The sequence below is a fragment of the Prionailurus bengalensis genome, chromosome C1 (assembly GCF_016509475.1).
Source record: "Prionailurus bengalensis isolate Pbe53 chromosome C1, Fcat_Pben_1.1_paternal_pri, whole genome shotgun sequence".
Classification (NCBI taxonomy): domain Eukaryota; kingdom Metazoa; phylum Chordata; class Mammalia; order Carnivora; family Felidae; genus Prionailurus; species Prionailurus bengalensis.
Genome location: NC_057345.1, coordinates 35,165,263 through 35,186,067, shown reverse-complemented (window position 1 = coordinate 35,186,067; position 20,805 = coordinate 35,165,263). Strand labels below are relative to the sequence as shown.

The 20,805-nt window shown below is 48.6% G+C and overlaps 1 protein-coding gene across 2 annotated transcripts; it reads left to right on the top strand.

Annotated features, from left to right (window-relative positions):
- Positions 1–14: 14 nt before the first annotated feature.
- On the top strand, positions 15–20,720 carry TMEM53 (transmembrane protein 53). Of its 2 annotated transcripts, none has more exons than XM_043574752.1 (3): positions 15–124; positions 15,643–15,764; positions 19,992–20,720. In XM_043574752.1, exons 1-3 carry the CDS (start codon positions 64–66, stop codon positions 20,643–20,645), a joined length of 837 nt encoding a protein of 278 aa, XP_043430687.1. In that variant the 5' UTR covers positions 15–63; the 3' UTR covers positions 20,646–20,720. The 2 variants fall into 2 exon arrangements, with proteins under 2 accessions (XP_043430687.1, XP_043430688.1); XM_043574753.1 differs by lacking the exon at positions 15–124 and adding an exon at positions 16,032–16,152 and having other exon boundaries at positions 15,651–15,764.
- Positions 20,721–20,805: the final 85 nt, after the last annotated feature.

Below are 20,805 nucleotides of genomic sequence, written 5' to 3'. Positions count from 1 at the left end.
GAGGCGCGGGCGCGCGAGCGGGAGTTCCGGCGGAGGCCCGTGCTGAGTGCTGGCGCCTTCACCATGGCCTCGTCTGAGCTGGACTACACCATCGAGATCCCGGATCAGCCCTGCTGGAGCCAGGGTATGGAACGACGGTTGGGTCCAATCGTGGGGAGGTAACCGAGCGAGTCCGTGGGTCGCAAGCATAGCTGTGGCTCCTCCCCTCTCGCGGCCCCGCCCTCTCGCGACCCGCCCCCTCACGGGGTCCCGCAGGTCCTAGACTTTGTCGGGCCCACAGAGCCCCGCCCCTGTACAATCCCCGCCCCCGGAGTCGTCTCCGGGTCCGAGCCCCGCCCCTTCCCTGCGGCCTGGGCTTTGTTGAGGGATTTTTCTGTCTTTTCAGTTGGAGATCTCCGGTCTGTGCCCTCTTTTCTCTCGCAGCTGAGAGCTACCTAGGACAGGGGTTGTCCTGATTCGTTTGTTTGGGGTCAGGCTTCCCACTTCCAGCCTCTCTTCGGTGGTTGTGGCTGGAGGACCCACCCATTATTTTCCACCCACTGTTTTCCCCGGGGGTCCTTGCAGAAGCCCGGGACACAGGACTCATCCCTCCCACTGTCCTTCACAGTGGCTAACCGAGCAGTCTCTGCTGTCAGGTAGAAGTCGGTTCAGATCCTCCCTTTAGCAGTTGGGTGACCTTTGGCAGTTTCTTCATGTACAAAACGAGGCTACCGATAGTAACCTCCCTCCCAGGGCTGTTGGTTACACAACTGAGGTAATTTGTGTAAAGGACCCAGCATAGTGTCTGGCATGAAGTAAGTATAGTGATTAGCATTACTCCTCCCTAGAGTCATATCATTAAAGAGTGGTGTGTGGGAGGCTCCACAAAATGAGTAGCCTGTAGAGCAGGCCTGGATCCTTGCAGTGAGAGTTGAATTGGGGGCCCAGAGAATGGAAAGTCTGGCCTCGATTGGGAATTTTAAGAGAGGAGGCTTGAAGTACTGAGCCCAGCATGTCTCTCCCTGCATTAGTTCACATGGCCTTTCCTCACTGCCAGCAGCTCAGCCTCTTGTATGGTTACCACAGTGATCTTTCTTAATGTAGAGGTTTGCTTTTATCACTGGTCTGCCTAGAACCCTTCAGTGGCTCCTTATTGCCCTCAGGATAAATCAAGTCCAGGTTCCTTAACGTGGCATTCAAAGTCCTTCGTAGTTTATCAGCCCCTGCTTATCACTTAGATCACTGTGTCCTTCCACTGTTCAATTTAAGTTTTATGTTCTGGCAACACAAACTGCTTGTGATTCTCCACACACTTCTTGCTTCTCTGCCTTTGCTTCTGCTGTTTCCTCTGTCTGGAATGCCCTTTCCCCTCTGCTGCCCCACACCACCCCTCCCTTGTCCTTGTCCGTTTCATCATTGAAGGCTTAGCTCAGATGTTGCTCTCCTTCAGGAGAGCCTTCCCATCCCCTCCCATAGCGTCTGTTTTACTTGGTTGGGGTCTAGGAGGAGAGGGCAGCCCCTAGGCTCCCACAGGACAGATGGCTCTAGACCAGATGTATTTCCTTAGAGTTGGGTATGTTGGCATAGGGCTCTTGAGCTTACAGATGTAAAAATGCTTTTGAAAGGTGTTGGCATCAGGGGGAGGTGAAGCCAGTTAATATTATTGCCCTTGGAGAGCCACCAGCCACGAGAAGGGGTAGAGCTGCCGTGGTAGGGCAGGTGTTCTCCCTCAGCCCAGGTGGGCAGCCTGCTCGTCTTGGTTCACAGTTCACTTCTACCTCCTGCTGGTTCTATGGCTTTGGCAAGTGACTGAGCCTTCCTTGGCCTCAGATTCCTCCACTGTAAAATGGGAATTGTAATAGCGTCTGCATCATGAAATTGTGAGGGTTTACAAGATAGGGACTGGGTGTGTGTGCCTGGCATGTCTGTGTGTTTCCTCTATGTGTGGCTCCCCTCACTTGAGGAAGCCGGGTCCTAGGGGGCCATTTAGTACTGCGTCCTTCTACTAGCGTGAGGGTGTTCTGTTGCTTCAAGACCCTTCCCTGATAGGATGCTTCCTCTCAAACATCCTGGACTGCTGTAGGTAACTGGGATTGTTAGAAAGCACTTCCCTTTCTTGAGCCACAACAGGCCTTCCTGTCATTTCTGCTTTCAGTTCAGCATTTGTTGTGTCCTGGCCACGGGTTAGTTATTGGTGCCTCAGAAGTGACTCAGGCACAGGCTCCATTCAGGGAGCTGTGGTTTGGGGGAGGAGTGAGGGTTTATAAGCAGGTGGTTTCACAATGATGTGATAACTGCAGGGCTAGAGAGTCGCGGTGGGTACAACACAGCAAGGTAGTCTCTCTTCCTCTGTCTTCAAGAGGTCAGCTCAGGGGTTGCTTGGGTGGCTTAATCGCTTGAGCATCCGACTTTGGCTCAGGTCATGATCTCATGGTTTGTGAGTTTGAGCCCCACATCAGGCTCTCTGCTGTCGGTGCAGGGCCTGCTTCAAATCCTCTGTCCCCCTCTCTCTCTGACCCTGCCCCACTCAGGCGCTCTCTCTCTCTCTCCCTCTCTCTCTCAAAAATAAACACTTAAAAAAAAAAAAAGAGGTCAGCTCATGCCTTCCTCACATCTCTCTTCTCCTAGAGAAATACCTGTAGGGCTTTCAGCTGTCACTCCTCTGATGTGGTCCTAAGAACCTCCTCCTTCTGATGGCCCCTCTGGATTGGCTTCAGTTCATCATGCCTTTCCCTCTTAGAGTGCGTGCCCTAGAGCTGAGCTGGATTGTGGGACCGCAGAAGGAGGTCACAGCACCATGATCCCCTGAATCTGTCTGCAGAGAGCTCTTTCCAGGCCGACATGGCTTCACACAGGGATACTCTGTGGGGATCCTGGAGATTGTCTTTCTTTTGCATTTATTGTTTAATGGTGGAGAAGTGTATAGGACAGTTATATTTGGTTTCCAGAATATCTTTTCCCTGTATTTAAACATCAAAACTGCAGTGCCTGGCACTGCGGTGAGTGACAGGCGAGCAGCTGCTACTGGCATATCAGTTAGCTAGAAGGCAGCTGCACACCTGCAGTTGTTCAGAGCCCAGGCTGGGCAGCCCAGGATCCTTCTGCCGGGAATCCCACCAGCCAGTGTCTGTGGTTGCCCATGCTGGGAGGATAGTCCGCCCGGTCCTTTGCTGAAGCTGCTCCCTTGCCCTGGTGTCTCCCTGCATCCTGGTTCTCTGACCAGTGATCTCCTCCCCCTCCTAATACTCTGCTCCTATCTCATTTCCTTGGAGAAGGTTCTGTTCTCTGGTTCTCATAGCAGGGATCCCTGTCATAGTGCTTTTGACGGTTTTGCTCACTGTTGTTAGAGGCTGGCAAGGACGAGGTGCCAACTAGGCTGAATGGAGTCACTTGGCAGCTCTGTGGGCCTGAGCCAGAGATGCTCTGACATTCCAGGCCGAGGCTATGCTGCCCCTCCTCCCAGCCAGAGAATGGTCAGCCAAGTCCTGCCCCAGGGCCCCCCCTCGGCTTGTTGGGAGCACTATATTGCTCTCATGTCCAGTAAACATTTTCAGAAATGATTGGTTCACAGGGTCTGGACAAGGGCTCATCTTAGAGTACAAGGAAGGCCTTTGGAGGTCACAGAGAGGGGAAGTGACGGGTGTATTGTAAGCCTAGGCTTTACTGTGAACCTGCTAGTGTCAGCACTAGCAAAAAAAAAAAAAAAAAAAAAGTGGGTCCCAAAAATGGCCAATTAACCCTCAGGAAGCTTTCACTGGCCCTGGGAAACAGTCCGGAGTGGTTTTGAACACCATGGTGGGCTCCAGGCATTGAGGTGGCTTCCTGGAGAACAGTGGCCCAAGGTGACCGAAAGCTTCACAGAGCCGATGGTGAGCAAAGGGAGTGCGGAAGTAAGGGCGCTGGAGAGGCCTGAGGTGGCCTGAGCTGTCACACCAGAGAGGCCTCGGGGGCCCAGGTGAAGACAATTGGGACTTGATCCTCTCCTTGCCTGTGGGCCTCCTAAAGGCATTTTTTTTTTTTTTTTGAACAGGGGAGTTTATTTACAGACATACCCTGTCTTATTTATTATTGCTTTGCTTTATTACCCTTCGCAGATGTGGGTTTTTTTTTTTTTTACAGATTGAAGGTTTGTGGCAACCTTGCATCAAGCAAGTCTCTGGGTTCCATTTTGCCAACAGCATTTGCTCACTTCGTGTCTGTGTTGCATTTTGGCAATTCCCATAATATTTCAAAAAAATTTTTAAATGTTTATTTATTATTGAGAGACAGAGATACAGAGTGTGAGCAGGGGAGGGACAGAGAGAGGGGGAGACACAGAGTTCGAAGCAGGCTCCAGGCTCTGCGCTGTCAGCACAGAGCCTGACACGGGGCTTGAACCCACACACCACGAGATCATGACCTGAGCTGAAGTCAAATGCTTAACTGACTGAGCCACCCGGGTACCCCAATTCTCATAATATTTCAAAATTTTCATCATTATTATATATATTTTTGGTGATCTGTGATCAGTGATCTTTGATGTTACTATTGTAATTGTTTTGGGGCTCCACAGACCCCACCTATGTAAGATGAATGTTGTGTGTGTTCAACTGCTCTACTGACCACCATTCCACCTTCTCTCTCCTTCCCTTTGGGCCTCCTTATTCCCCAAGACACATTATTGAAATTAGGCCAGTTAATAACCCTACAGTGGCCTCTAAGTGTTCAAGTGAAAGGAAGAGTTACAAGACTCTCACTTTAAATCAAAAGCTAGAAATTATTAAGCTTATTAAGGAAGGACAATGTGGAAAGCTGGGATAGGCCGAACACTATGTTTGGCATAAGCCAAACAACCAAGTTATGAACGCAAAGGAAAAGTTCTTGAAGGAAATGAAACGCGCTACTCCAGTGAGCACACGAATGATAAGAAAACAGCCTTTTTGTGGATACAGAGAAAGTTTGAGTGGTCTGAATAGAAGATTAAACCAGCCACAACGCTCCCTTAAGCCAAAGCCTAATCCAGAGCAAGATACTAACTCTCTTCAATTCTGTGAAGGCTGAGAGAGGTGAGAAAGCTGCAGAAGAAAAGTTTGAAGCTAGCAGAGGCAGGTTCATGAGGTTTGAGGAAAGAATCCATCTCCATAACATCAAAGTGTAAGGGGAAGCAGCAAGTACTGATGTAGAAGCCACAGCAAAGTCATCCAGAAGACTTGGCTAAGATAATTAATGAAGGTGGCTACACTAAACAACAGATTTTCAAGGTAGATGAAACAGCCTTATATTGGAAGAAGATACCATTTTGGACTCCCATAGCTACAGAGAAGTCAGTGCCTAGCCTCAAAGCTTCCAAGGACAGGCTGACTTTTGTTGGAGGCTAAGGCGGCCGGTGACTTTAGGTTGAAGCCAATGCTCATTTACCATTCCAAAAATTCTAGGACACTTAAGAATTGTGATGAGTCTACTCTTCCTGTGCTTTGTAAATTCAACAAAGCCTGGATGACAGCACATCTGTTTACAACATGGTTTACTGATAGTCTAAGCTCACTGTAGAGACCTGCTGCTCAGAAAAAAAGATTCTTTTCAAAATATTACTGCTCATTGACAATGTACCTGGTTACCCAAGAGCTCTGATGGAGATGTACAATGAGATTGATATTGTTTTCATGACTTGATAACACAACATCTATTCTGTAGCTCATAGATCAAGGAGTAATTTCAACTTTCACATACCATTATTTAAGAAATGCAGTTAGTAAGTTTATAGTTGCCACAGACAGTGATTCCTCTGATGGATCTGGGCAAAGTAAATTGAAAATCTTCTAGAAAGGATTCACCATTCTAGATTCCATTAAGAATATTTGTGATTCGTGGGAAGAGGTCAAAATAGCAACATTAACAGGACTTTGGAAGACGTTGATTCCAACCCTCATGGATGACTTTGAGGGGTTCAAGACTTCAGTGGAGGAAGTAACTGCACATGGGGTAGAAAGAGCAAGAGAACTAGAATTACAAGTGGAGCCTGAAGGTGTGACTGAATGGCTGCAATCTCACTGATAAAACCTGAACAGATGAGGAGTTGCTTGTTATGGAAGAGCAAAGAAAGTGGTTTCTTGGGATGGAATCTCCTCCTGGTGAAGATACTGTGAAGATTGTTGAAATGACAACAAAGGATTTAGGATATCACATAAACTGAGTTGGTAAAGCAGTGTCAGGGGATGAGAGGATTGGCTTCAATTCTGAAAGAAGTTCTCTTGTGGGGTAAAATGCCATCAAACAGCATTGCATGCTACAGAGAAATCTTTCGTGAAAGGAAGCATCAACAGATGCAGCAAACTTCCTTGTCTTATTTTAGGAAATTGCCACAGCCACCTCAGCCTTCAGCAACCACCACCCTGACCAGTCAGCAGCCATCAACTCTGAGGCAAGACCCTGCACCATCGAAAAGATTATGATTCACTGAAAGCTCAGATTTCAGATGATGGTTAGCATTTTTTAGCAATAATGTATTCTTAAAGATTTTATTTATTTTTTAAAAGTAACCTGTACCCCCAGTGTGGGGCTCGAACCCACGACCCTGAGATCAAGGGTCACATGCTCTACACCTGAGCCAGCCAGGTGCCCCAGCAATAAAGTATTTTTAAATTAAGGTATGCACATTGTTTTTTTTTAGACATAATGTTAGTGCACACTTACTAGACTACAGTATAGTATAAACACAACTTTTGCATGGACTGAGAAACCAAAAAATTCACTTGACTCACTTAATTGTGACATTTGCTTTATTGGGGTTGTCTGGAAATGAGCCTGCAATATCTCCAAGGTATGCCTATATTTTTTGAATCATAGTCTCTTTCACACATTAATAAAAACCCTTTCTAATTTGTCTGCTCTGTACCAGGTGCTGTGCTAGGCTCTGGATTTGAACTCCAGACCTGGTGGGCCCTTTACAGGCTTCCCTTCTCTGAGGTCTCCAGGGTTGCTGTTGTACTTACAACTGTTGACCATGTCCTGCTCACATGCCAGGCCTGCCAGGAGCACTTCTCATGATTTTATTAATCACAACCACCTTGTGAAGCAGGGGGCGCTCTTATGCCGATTTACAAATGAGGAACAGAAGAAACCTGGGGGAACTCAAGTATCTTACCCCAAGTTATCCCAGCTTTCAACTCTGGAGCTCCACTCCTGAGCTAGTGCATGCAGATTTCAGTTGCCATTAGTAAGTGTTGTTTGAATACAGTTCCATTTCTAGAAAACAATTAAGGACACACACACACAAAGAAAGAGGTGTCCAATAAAGTCTTTTTATAACAGCAAGAATTGGAAATATCATGTCCAATAATGGGAGATTGTTCACCACAAATTATGAAATATTCTACAGTCGCTCTGTAGCCACTAAAAAGAGTGGTGTAGAAAAATATAAACTGACAGGGAGAGATGTTCACAATATATTGCTAAATGGAAGAAAGCAGGTTACAAAACTGATTCCATTTTTATTAGACATTCAGTTTCTCCTTTTCTACAGTAAGCATGTGCTCCTCGTGAAGGGATAGTATCTTTGATTTATTGAACTCTTTCTTTGTGCCAGCTACCATGCTAAGCCCTCTATCGTCATTATTATATTTAATCTTTGTATTATTAGCCCCATTTCACAGATAAGGAAATTGAAGTTTAGAGAACTTGCTGAAGGTCTGTTTCACAGTTATTTGTGGCAGAGCCACAGATTTGAACGCAGATAAGGTTTTATTTTTATTTTTTTAAAGTTTCTATTTTAATTCTAGTTAGTTAACATACAGTGTTATATTAGTTTCAGGTGTACAATATAGTGATTCAGCAATTCCATACAACACCTGGTGCTCATCAGGACATGTGCCCTCCTTAATCCCCATCACCTAGTTCCCCCATCCCCCCAGCCACCTCCCCTCTGGCAACCATCGGTTTGTTCTCTATAGTTAAGAGTTTGTTTCTTGGTTTGTCTTTCTCTCTTGAATTCAGATATGATTTTATATAGTAAAGTACTCTTTTTTTAAAAATTAATTATTATTATTTTTTTTGGAGAGAGAGAACACATGCAAGTGGGGAGGGGGCAGAGGAAGCAAGAGAGACTCTCAAGCAGGCTCTGAGCTGTCAGTGCAGAGCCCTATGTGGGCCTCGATCCCACAAACCGTGAGATCATGACTTGAGCCGAAATCAAGAGTTCGATGCTTAACTGACTGAGCCACCCAGGCACCCCTGTTATGTGATTCTTGATCTTGGGATCATGAGTTCGAGTCTCATGTTGGGGTATGGTTTCCTTAAAAAAATATATCAGGACTGTGAGAATTTAGAAGGTATTTCTGGGGAAGCAGAAGAAACTGAGGATCTTTTGTTCTTTGCATTTTAAAAAGAAAACAGGTTCTTTGCCTTTTGATTCTGGCTTACAGAGAAAAAGCACATATTGTGTCACAGACCCTTGTGCCTCATCAGCCTTTCCTTTGTCTTCTCCACATGCCCCTGGGATAGACACAATCTAATTTATGCTTTAATTTTATCACTTGGACTGTTGTACAATATATATATTTGTAATTCTTGTATTATTGGTGTCAGTGTTGTTTTGTTGAGTTCTAGAGGACAGGGAGCCTGTGAGGTTAAATTGTTTTGTGGGTGCTCAAGAAGTGCCAGCGTTGAAAAGAATACTTCTGCCTTTGCCAAGAGGCTAAAGTAACATTTTTTTAGTGGTCATTTATTTATTTTTGAGAGAGAGAGCACAAGCAGGGGAGGGACAGAGAGAGAGGGAGACAGAATTTGAAGCAGACCAGAGCCTGATGTGGGGCTTGAGCCCACAAACCGTGAGATCATGACCTGAGCTCAAGTCAGAGATGCTTAACTGACTGAACCACCCAGGGGCCCCTGGGCTAAAGTAACATTTTAACTCTCATTGCAAAAGTGATACATACTGATTTTAGAAAATGGGTAAAAAATATCAGGAAAAACCAGTTGCCTCTAATCCCAGAAATAATTGCTATTAATATTTGATGTGTTTTTTCTGTTTTCTTTAAAAATTTTTTAGGGGCGCCTGGGTGGCGCAGTCGGTTAAGCGTCCGACTTCAGCCAGGTCACGATCTCGCGGTCCGTGAGTTCGAGCCCCGCGTCGGGCTCTGGGCTAATGGCTCGGAGCCTGGAGCCTGTTTCCAATTCTGTGTCTCCCTCTCTCTCTGCCCCTCCCCCGTTCATGCTCTGTCTCTCTCTGTCCCAAAAATAAATAAACGTTGAAAAAAAAAATTAAAAAAAAATTTTTTTTTAAATATTTATTTATTTTTTGAGAGAGAGAGAGAGAGAGAGAGAGAGAGAGAGTGCTAGCGAGCATGAGCTGGGGAGGGGCAGAGAGAGGAGACAAAGAATCTGAAGCAGGCTCCAGGCTCTGAGCTGTCAGCACAGAGCCTGACACAGGGCTCAAACTCCTGAACCATGAGATCATGACCTGAGCTGAAGTTGGTCACTTAACCAATTGAGCCACCCAGGCGCCCCTTGATGTGTTTTTTTCTATGCATAAATATGTGTGTGTGTGTGTGTGTGTGTGTATTCTGTTGTATATGCTGCTTTTCAACTTGCTTTTTCACTTAATGTACTATTAATTAAAAAAAATTTTGTTTCAAGTAATCTCTACACCCAATGTGAGGCTCAAACTTACAACCTTAAGATCAAGAATTGCATGGTCTACTAACTGAGCCAGTCAGGCATCCCTATTACTATTAATTTTTAAAAATAATAGCATTATTGAGATATAATTCACATACCATAAAACTCACCCTTTGAAGATGTACAATTCATTGGGTTTGAGTATATTCACAGAATTGTGCAGCCATCACCACTAACTCCAGAACATTTTCATCACCTCAAAAGACACCCTATACCTATTAGTAGTCCCTCCTCATCCCCCCCTTCCTTTAGCTCCCGGCAACTACTAATTTACTTCTCTATGGATTACCTATTCTGGACATTTCATATAAATGGAATCATACAATATATAGTCTTTCATGTCTGGCTTCTTTGACTTAGCATATATTTTCAAGGTTCATCCGTGACTTGTAGCCTGTATCAATACTTCATTGCTTTTTATGATCGAATAGTATTTCATTGTATGGATATACCAAATTATTTAATTATTTACCTTGAGAGAGAGAGAAAGAGAGAGGGAGAATGTGCACACGTGCATGCATATATGAGTGGGGCAGGGGCAGAGGGAGAGGGAGAGAGAATCTTAAGCAGGCTCCACGCCCAGTGGGGAGCCATACAGGGGACTTGATCTCACAACCGTGAGATCGTGACCTGAGCTGAAATCAAGAGTCGGTTGCTTAACCGATTGAGCCACACAGGCACCCTGCAAATCCTTTGCCCATCTTAATTGGGTTGTCTTTTTATTGTTGAGTTGTAAGAGTTTTCTTGTATATGCTGGATACAAGTCCCCTATCAGATATATGATTTGCAAATATTTTCTCCCATTCTGGGGCTTTGATTTTCACTTAAAAATGTTGATTTATTATTTCTTGAGAGAGTGAGAGTGAGTAGGGGTGGGGCAGTGAGAGAGGGAGAGAGAATCCCAAGCAGGCCCTGCACTGTCAGCGCAGAGCCCGCTGTGGGCCTGAATTCATGAACTGTGAGATTATGACCTGAGCCGAAATCAAGAGTCAGATGCTTAACCGACTGGGCCACCCAAGCATCCCTTGTTATTTTCACTTCTTTGATAGTGCCCTTTGAAGTACACATGTTTTTAATTTGGATGAAGTCCCAATTTATCTATTTTTTTTCTTTTATTCCTTGTACTTTTGTACATGTCCGAGAAACCATTGCAGCGCAAGGCCACAAAAACTGACTCCTCTGTTTTCTATAGTTTTAGCTCCTACGTTAATGTTTCTGATTTTCTTAAGGTATTATTGAGTATTTTCATATGATTAAACACTTTTCTTTCTTAGAAGTGGAGTTGCTATGTCAAAGATCGAATGTTTTTGAGACTTTTGATACATGTTCCAAAATTGCTCTTGTCCCTGTCATTTCCCTCTGCCCTCCCACCTGGCTTCCACTGTTCTGGTTCAGGCCTCTGCCATCTCTTGCCTTGCACGTTACAGCAGCCTTCTGTCTGTTCCTAATGGTCACTGCCCATGCAGTGTGATAAGTGTGGTGGCATGGTGATGACAGGTGCTGTGACAGAACAGAAGAGGGGCATCTAACCAGTCTGGTGATTTGGGGTGGAGGATGAAAAGGGTTGAGGAAGACATCAAGGGAGACTTCCTGGAAGCAAACAGTGAGCTGACTCAGCAAGTGGAGTGGGCATTAGCAAAGCATGAACGTGGAGCATCAGCATCCTGGGCTGGGGAATGAGGAGCATGTGCAAGGTCCTGGAGCGGGGTGGGGCAGGGTGGCATGGTGGTCCAGAGAGATGGACATTGACTGCCACTTCTTGGCTGCATGTTCTTGGGGAGAGGGACTTGCTCTTCTGTGTTTTAGTTTTCCCATCTGTAAAATGGGGACATTAGTAACTTACTCCTAGGATGATTGCAGGACCAAATGAAGCCCCATATGTTGGGGTTCTGGTTGGGGTAGCCAGTCCCTGAGGAGAAGCAGGTGGAAGAGGTCAGCATTGGATCTGTTGATGTACAGAGGGAGCTATGTGTACACGTTTGGACCTGAGGTAATAGAGATTTGGTTAAGGCTAGGGGATTGGGGGTCACCTGGGTGGCTCAGTCAGTTGACCGTCTGACTTTGGCTCAGGTCATGATCTCGCGGTTTGTGAGTTCAAGCCCCACATCAGGCTTACTGCTGTCAGCGCCGAGCCCGCTTTGGATCCTCTGTCCCCCTTTCTCTGCCCCTTCCCTGCTTGTGTGCCCTCAAACATTAAAGACCCAAATAAATAAATACAGACAGACAAACAGAATGGGGGCTTGGATTTTGTTACCCAGGGTGCCGGCTGGGATAGTGGTGACAAGCTGGTCTCTAGACCACTTGGGTTTGGATTCTAGTTTCACTGATTATTGTGTAACCCTGAGCAAGTCATTTATTATCTTTGTGGCTTAGTTTTCCATCAGTAAAATGAGAATAGTAACAGTACATTGTTCATGAGATTGTTGTAAAGATTAAATGAGTTGGTAATAAAGTGCTTAGAGAGTGCTTGACATATAATGCTCTTTTCCTGTTGTCATTATTGTTTTTCTTTGTGATGGGAAAGAGGGGGAGGTAGGAGCTGGAGGGAGATGTGGAATTCAGAGAGGTCTGTGATGGTTTAGGAACAAGGTGGATTTGATTGCCTCTGCAGGGTCATGGGAAGTCCTGGAGTATAAATGAGAGATGGAGCCAGTGCTTGAGTCTTGGCCCTGGGGGCAGCAGCCACGGCGGGGAGAGGGTGATACGGCCAGTGGAATGAGCATAAAAGGAACAGGGGCTTTTATAGGAGGATGGAGGAATCATGATCTGGATGTGGCAATAAATAACAATAGCCATAACAATTACTTTTATTACTCTGGAAAGGGCAATGGGTAACAAGAAGAATGCCAGCTCTTTCTCCTTGGATCCATCCTTCACTTTGCAGCCACATGTTCATTCCAGCACGTGTCTCCCGAGTGCCTGAATGGGCCAGCTACAGGGCTGGGCACTGGGGGATGTGGGGATAAACACGACACACTCAGTGCCCCCCTTCACAGAGCCTGCCAGCTAAAGGGAGAGATAGACATGATATAATTGTGCGAGTTATTAATACGGATTGGATTGTGCCACTTCCCTAATTCCAGGATCATCATTTGTTCTCTACTGCTATGGAATAAAATCCCAACTCGTGTGCATGGCTTGAAAGGCCTTGCAGGATTGGGCCCCCAGACCTGCTCCAGGCAGCTCTCCCAACCACTGCTTCTCCTCACCCAGGCTTCTAGACCTCCCACCCCCCCCCCCCTCCAACCCCCGAGGACTGCTTGCTGGGCCTCAGACCAACTGCAGCATCTCCAAAGCCTCATGCCCTCTCTCCACCCGGCAGCTCCTAACGGGCCTCAGGGCCAGCACAACAAATGTGTCTTCCTTCGGGAGATCTTTCCCAGTCTCCGTCACTCTCAGCCATGTTGCCAAAGCACCTTGGACCTCTCTGGGTTGTAGCGCTTGAAATATAGAATCAGAAGGGGCAGCATGGCTCTGGTGGGAGGAGGTCAGGGTGAAGGCTCCAGTTAGGAATGGGTCACAGGAGGAGATTGTGTCGGGGGAGTGGGCATGCCTGCAGACAGGAAGGGCACCTGTGGCTCAGGGGCAGCCTCGAGGGCCTGGCTTGAGTGGAGGGGCCAGTTGCCTCCCATTAGGAGTAGTACGGAAAGGCTGGGCTCTGGCAGTAGGCAGTGTGTTCAGGGTGTCCGTATTCTGAGAGTTTCTTCATGGAAATGCCTATCTAGGGGAAGGGTCATCCCTACCTGAGTTGGTGAAGCCAAGGGAACCTGTAAAACCTGGTGGAACAGAATGGAGTTTCACATCCAGCTTTGGGAGGGGGCAGGTCAGAGGCCCAGGAGAGGCTGTTTGAACCTTGTCCAACTGGGAATGCACCAGTGCCACTGGTGGGGGCTGGCCTTAACTTCAGGAGGCCACCAGGGGTGTGGCCACCAGGGGGCTGCCCTCTCTGTATTTGAGGTAAATGCCAAGGCCCTTTGCTGGTGTCTTGGTGGTGGCCTAGGGGACCGCTATAGGCTGGGGGAGGGGAGCCTATTCTCAGACAGTTGCACAGAGGTAAGGGGGCCTCCCTGGGGCAGGTCTCAGACCTCTAGTTCCTGGGTCTCAGAGATTCAAAGGCATATCCAAATGGGTGGCTGTTGATTGCTACCCCTGAGACTGCTGTAGCCTGAGCTTCATGGGGAGTCATCTCCAGCAAGTCCTCCCCAGATAGGGCTTCTCCACCAGAAGGGCCAGGGCAGTCGTAGAGCTGCCCTGGCAGGGGGTGGGGACACCAGGCTGGGAAAGGTGGTGAGAATTTCTGGAGTGGCCCGGTGTAGGACCTTCTCCCTTATCAGAGGTCAGGCCAGCATCAGGGGAGCCTGGGAGTGCTGGCAGGCATCAGAAGGGACTGAGGCGCTGGCAGCTCCTGCTCCAGGCTGAGTTGCGACCCAGCCTGGGATCCCCATGGGGGCAGGTAGTTAATCTCTGAAGGCCAGAGTCACCACTGCTGGAGAGCAGGCACATTGAACTTTTCAATCACATTAATTTCCACAGGAAATTGTTGTCTTCCTTTTGTCCAAAGGTTAGTGATTTATATTTACCATCCTCTTAACTAGCCTTGAAATTTACTGTTGCCAGGTCACCGCTGGCATCCATAAATCTCGAGGTGGCAGCTGAGTATTGCCAAGTGGCTTGATACTTGGAAGGGCACACCCTGGCCCTTTTGGGAGGGCAGATAACTAGTAACAGACAGTCCCCGCATGAAAGTCCCCCTGACTGGGTGGGTGCTGGCTTGGCAGGGGGAATGAGATGAGGTCTGACCAACAAGGTTGCAGGGAGGCCTCTTTGAAAGCAGCCGTAGAAGAAACAGCTGGCTTTGTGCCTTAGCATATCACCGAAGGAGACATGCTTCTAGTTGTGGGTGGTGCTTGTGGCACAGGAGGTCTCAAGTGGCTTAGTTAGGATGGGGAGCAAGGGCCAAATTGCCAGCTGTGTGCTTCCAGTGTGACCTTAGACCAGTAACGTAAGCACTCTGTGCCTCAGTTTCCTCATCTGCAATAATATTCCTCCTAGTGTTGTTAGGAGGGTTACATCTCAATAAATATTGGCGATTATTATTCTCTGGCAGGACAGGATGGGTGGATTGGCATGGGCCCTCAGAGTCAGTCTGCTTCACCTCCCTGTTGGTGCTGTCCTAGCCATTTCTCCTTTTAAGATCCTCTTCTTCCTGGGGCTCCTGGGTGGCTCAGTCGGTTAAATGTTTGACTCTTGATCTTAGCTCAGCTCTTGAGCTCAAGAGGTTGTGAGTTCAAGCTCCGCGTTGGGCGTGAACTGTACTTAAAAAATCCTCTTCTTCCATGTGCTCAGGAAATTAGAACAGGGCTGACAAACTTTTTCGGTAAAGGGCCAGTAAGTATTTTAGGCTTTGTGAACCACACGATCTCTGTTGCAACTACTCAGCTCTGCTGTTTTAGCAAGAAAGCAGCTACATACACTAAGTAAATGAGTATGGCTGTGTTCCAATAAAACTTTATTGTGGACAGTCAAATTTGAATTTCATATAAGTCATATGTCACAAAATACGATTCTCTTTTTATTTTTTAAACTATTTAAAAATATAACAACAATCATTTTTAGCCTGCGGTTCATATAAAAACAGACCACGTGTCACAATTGGCCCATGACTTGTAATTTGCTGACATCTGGATTAGAAGGTGAAATTGCATGGAGAAAGTCCTCACTTACTTTTCTCACCTGGGCTATGTCTTTGAGTTACTAAAGAAAGGTGCCCTCTTGTGGGTTTTTCCAGTGACCCTGTAGTGCCTCCTAAGAGGCTTAAATGCCACTTGAGGCAGGACAGAGGAGCGAGCCCCGTGGGAATCAGAGGCCCAGGGGCTGGCAGGATGCCTAGGTCTGGCACCCGTTGGTTCCCTGCCTACAGCTAGAGTGGTGCTGGCTCCGGACTGGCCAGTCACCCTCACCCCACATGACAGCTCTGGTGCTGACAGTCCCACTGTGTCTGTGTTTCAGAGAACAGCCCCAACCAAGGCGGGAAGGAGGTGGGGACACGACAGCCTTTGGTGATTCTCTTGGGCTGGGGTGGCTGCACCGACAAGAACCTTGCCAAGTACAGCGCCATCTACCACAAAAGGGTGAGTACTGCAGGCTTGAGGACACCCAGCTCATTGGGGCGCTGTCCCCTGTGGCCCCTCTGTGGGGAACTCAGCCTTGGCCGCCCTCATCCCTGGGCTGCAGTGTGGCAGGCCTGGGAATGCACGAAGAACAGCCTGTGAGGAAGATGTTGGGGTCATGGGCATTTTGGCAGGATTATCCCTTCTTGATGCTGCTGGCTCTGTTGCCTGGTCTGTCTCCCTCAGCCCCCTGACCTGCTTCCCCTTCCTCCTCCTCAAACCCCACAGCAGCCCAGCCCTGATGTGCTCCCAGCTGTGGAGTCAGCCCAGACCTCAAGTCTGTTGTTGCCCTGATGGGCAGCAAAAGCCTGGGCCAAGTGTGCTGGGAATTTTCTCCTTTTCTGACCAGGTGAGTTTCTGTCTTAGGTTGACCATGGACCTTCACATTCCCATAGTAGAAGGGCCTCTTGGAAAAGTGATTCAGGCTGGAGGTTCTTGCTTCTTCTTAAGCTACCCCAAGAGTTGGATATAGAGCTTCTGGTAATTGGAGAGAGGCTTAGGAGGGCTGGGTTATGTTTTGGAAGCCCCTTTCACATCTTTGGCTTCTGGCCTGGCCCTGTCTTCCTCGGCCCGCACCTCCCAAAGCAGGGAGACACCAGTGCGGACAGCCCTAGGTGCCACCTGGAAGCCCTGGGCTGAGGAGTGGGGAATCTCCTGGGAGAAAGGCCAGGCAGTACCCTCTGCCCCCTGCCTCAGCCTCTCTCCACTGACCTTTGTCTGCACTGTGCATGAAGTAGATGGTGGCCCTGGAATGGGAGAAGGGTTGGGGGAAACATGTAGTTCTGAGCTTGAGGCCTTCCCCCACCAACAAGGCTGGTCCTCAGGCATTGCTGTTTATGAATGGCCTTGCTCTGTGGGTAGTTTTAGCTACTTCTGAATCCCACTCACTGGGCCAGGCTGGTTTGTCTGGCTTCTCCAGTGGACTGAGATCCCTGAGGGCAGGTGGAAGAATAGGAATAGGTGAGCGTGGCCAGAACAGAGAATGAAAGAAAGGGCAGGTGTCAAGAGACAGGCTGGGAGGGTCCTGGGGGGATTTAAGCAGAGGGGTGATGTTAGATCCCAGGGAAGGCAGTGGGGTTGAGTTGGCAAGCTGGTGGAGGGGTTGTCTGGGAAAGGAAGGGGGTCAGGACAGGATGGGTATGGAGAAAAAGATTTTCCAAACCCATACTTCTAATACTTTATTATTTAAAAGAAAAGAAAAATACTGCATCTACACACAGAGATGACCTTTATCTGCTCGTTAGTGCCCATCCTTTCAGCTTTTCTCTGTATCTTTTCTTTACCTAAACTGCATCTGTTGACTACACTATTTTGCATCTTGCCTTTTTTCAGATCATGATCCCCACCTTCCCATGTTAATCTGTTTTTATCTCTTCTAGTTTCCAGTCTGTATTCAGGTTCTTCCGCAGTCCCCAGAATGTCTTTTATAGCTGATTTGCCCAAACCAGGATCCAATCCAGGATCACCCATGGCATCTAGTTATTTTGTTCCTTAAGGCTCTTTTATTTTTTTAAAGGTCTTATTTAATTAATTAACTTTTTTAGAGAGAGAGAGCACGAGTAGGGGAGAGGGGGAGAGGGAGAGAGAGAGAGAGAGAGAGAGAGAGAGAGAGAGAGAGAGAATCCTAAGCAGGCTCCATGCTGAGCATGGAGCACCATGTGGGGCTTGATCTCATGATCTTGGCATCATGATCTGAGCTGAAATCAAGAGCTGGACACTCAACTGACTGATCCACCCAAGCGCTCCTTATTTTATTTTTTAAGATTTTATTTTTAAGTAATTTCTACACCTAATGTGGGGCGAGTGCGTGATCCCGAAGGTGCTGGAAGGAAAGTACGATGGTCGCTAAAAGTTATCATGGGGTTTGACCATTTGGGAGAACATGGGTGACCTTCGTGAGAGTAGTGTAGGGGAGCCAGTGGGAAGGGGTGAAGCGGAGAGGGAAGGTGTCAAAGACCGTCTAGGAAGGTGGAGAGAGAGGGTGGGATAGAGTTAGAGGGGGACGCAATGAAACTGCAGAGAATTTTTTTTTTTTTTTTTTTTTAATGAGGTTGGTTTGCTAGGAATCTAGAGAGAAGAGACTGAAAATACAGGCGAGGGAGGCAGGGACCCTCAGCAAGGCCCTGGGGCCGAGTGTGCACAGAGATGGAGAAATGCTTGGCTGGAGGGTCGGGGGGACACTGGGATCTGATGTGCAGGGACTTCCAGGAGCATCTGATTGGGGAGTTGGCAGCAGAGATGCCAGGCACCCGGGAAGCCTCGAAGTGAGGCCCAGACCCACGAGCGGGGAAGCTTGGCATGTCATGCCCTTCACGGGGGGTGGAGGTTGTGTGCGCTGTGTGTGTGCTCACAGGTGACACGCAGTTGGAGGGCACATGCCGTGTGTGTCCTCATAGATGGCGTGTTCACAGGAGTTGCTGTTTGTTTCTGCACCACCAGGTGGTTCTGCATGTGAAGCCTCCAGCAGGGGAGTGTGTGTGTGTGTGTGTGTGTGTGTGTGTATACTCTTGAAGGGAGTGCAGCAGGCAGGTGTGTCCCCGCCAGTGGTGTGGGTGCTTGTGGGTGTGTACAGCTGGCTATTGCTTTTTTGTGCCCTCACAGATGGTATGGTAGGTGCACGTGAGTGAGTGGTGGGTGCCGCGTGTGTCTGCCTCTGTGGGATGGCGATGTGGGTGGGCTTTGTTTAGTCCTAGGAGTTGCACGTGTGTGGTGGTGTGATGTGGGAGTGTGTTTGCATTTGTGGGCAATGCTGTGTGTTGCATAGGGGGAAGACGTTTCACATCCCACTGGGAAGTCAGAACAGAGCACTTTGTGAAGTTTCCCAGAGCCTGAGGGGGCAGGTGGCATTGGTGACCCCCTCTGCAGAGTCTCAGGAAGAGGGCTTAGGCATGCCAGTGCCTTGGTAAGAACAGTGCCAGGAGGAGTTGGGGCAGATGTCAGATTGGAGTCAGCGGGAGGGGTGAAGTTAGGGGGCTAATGGCAGGATTATTTCAGCCGACCATTGCGTTGAGCTATAGGTCATTCAAGTACTGTGGCCGTATGATGTTCTCATGATCACTCCTACCGTTACTGATTGCTGCTACTGTTTACTTTGTGCCAGGTGCTGTTTTGGGCACTTGAGATGCATTTTGTCATTCAATCTTCATAGCCCTGTGAGATGGATGTCATCCTAGTTTACAGTTGGAAACACAGACTTGGGAAGATGAAGGAGACTTCTTTTTGCTCGTGCTGTTAAGAAGTGGTGCCAGGAATTGAACCCAGACCTGTATGACCCCAGAGCCCACCTAACAGATTCCCCTGACAAAGGGCCCTTTGTCTCTGGAACAGGACAACGAGAGGGGATTAGGACGCAGGCTCATGGCTTTGGCTACCTTTTCTAACTGACCTAGAAGAGGATCTATCTGGAGATTTTGAGGCATACTTGACCCAGGCGTTGCGAGGTACAGAAGCCTAAGAGTTTGGCTCAGATTTTAGAATTTGAGGAACAACAGTGTTTACTATATTTGGAATTTCAGGGTGAGTGGGAGGAGTGATTCCAGGCCTTGGAACCAGATAGATTTGGGTGCCAGGCTCCTGTGCCAGAGAGTATGGACTCTGCTCTCAAGGCCCTGCTGGAAGGTGGCAGTGGCCAGAGACTGACACGATGCGGGGTCTAGCTCACGAGTGGCCTCTGGTGGTCAAGACTGGGGCCTGCAGGCTATAGCTCCTGTGTTGGGTCTTTATGGGGTGGGGTGTCGGATGGTCCTCCTTGGGCCTGGGAGCGTGGGGATAGTGCTGAGCTGAGTCACTGCAGCAAGGGGTAGCCAAGCAGTGAGGCCGTAAATATGTCAGAGTTGAGCAGATGAGGGTGTAAGGGGGAGGTTGGGAGGGAGACAGGGTGTGGGCCAGAGTGAGACTTTCTTCTGGTCAGCTTAGATATCTCCAAAGCGAGCTCCAAGCCTCACGTACCGTGCCAGGCTGAGTGGCCTTGGCCAGCATGAAGTGATTATTCCATAAATGGGCCTTGAGTGTACCTTCCACTCTGGAAGGCACCCGCATCTGTGAATGGTGAGCTGGTGCCTGGACACTGCTAGGCCTGTGGGCCTCTGGCATTTGGAGCTTCTGGACATCTCTGACCTAGCGGTACTCCCCTACCCCTACCCCTACCCCCATCCCCGAGGACCGACCAGGCCTCTCTCCTCTCCCCAGGGCTGCATCGTGATCCGATACACAGCCCCATGGCACATGGTCTTCTTCTCCGAGTCCCTGGGCATCCCTTCACTTCGTGTTTTGGCCCAGAAGCTACTTGAGCTACTCTTTGATTACGAGATTGAGAAGGAGCCCCTGCTCTTCCATGTCTTCAGCAATGCTGGTGTCATGCTGTACCGATACGTGCTGGAGCTCCTGCAGACCCATCGGCGCTTCTGCCACCTGCGTGTGGTGGGCACCATCTTTGACAGCGGTCCTGGTGATAGCAACCTGGTGGGGGCTCTGCGGGCCCTGGCAGCCATCCTGGAGCACCGGCCTGCTGTGCTGCGCCTGCTGCTCCTGGTGGCCTTCGCCCTGGTGGCAATCCTGTTCCATGTCCTGCTTGCTCCACTCACTGCCCTCTTCCACACCCACTTCTATGACAGGCTACTCGATGCAGCCTCTCGCTGGCCTGAGCTCTACCTCTACTCGAGGGCCGACGAGGTGGTCCTGGCCAGGGATGTGGAACGCATGGTGGAGGCACGCCTGGCACACCGGGTCCTGGTGCGCTCTGTGGACTTTGTGTCATCTGCACATGTCAGCCACCTCCGCGACTACCCTGCTTACTACACAAGCCTCTGTGTCAACTTCATGCGCAGCTGTGTCCACTGCTGAGCTCCTTCCCCACCCAACACCCACCCAACTTACCCCTACTCCAGAAATAAATGCCTGACACCTCCCCACAACCTATATCCACGAGTGGGGTCCTCTTCTGCTTCACCTCCCTTACAGCCCTCTGGGACTTTGTGGTCCCGCAAATAGAGAATTCCCATTG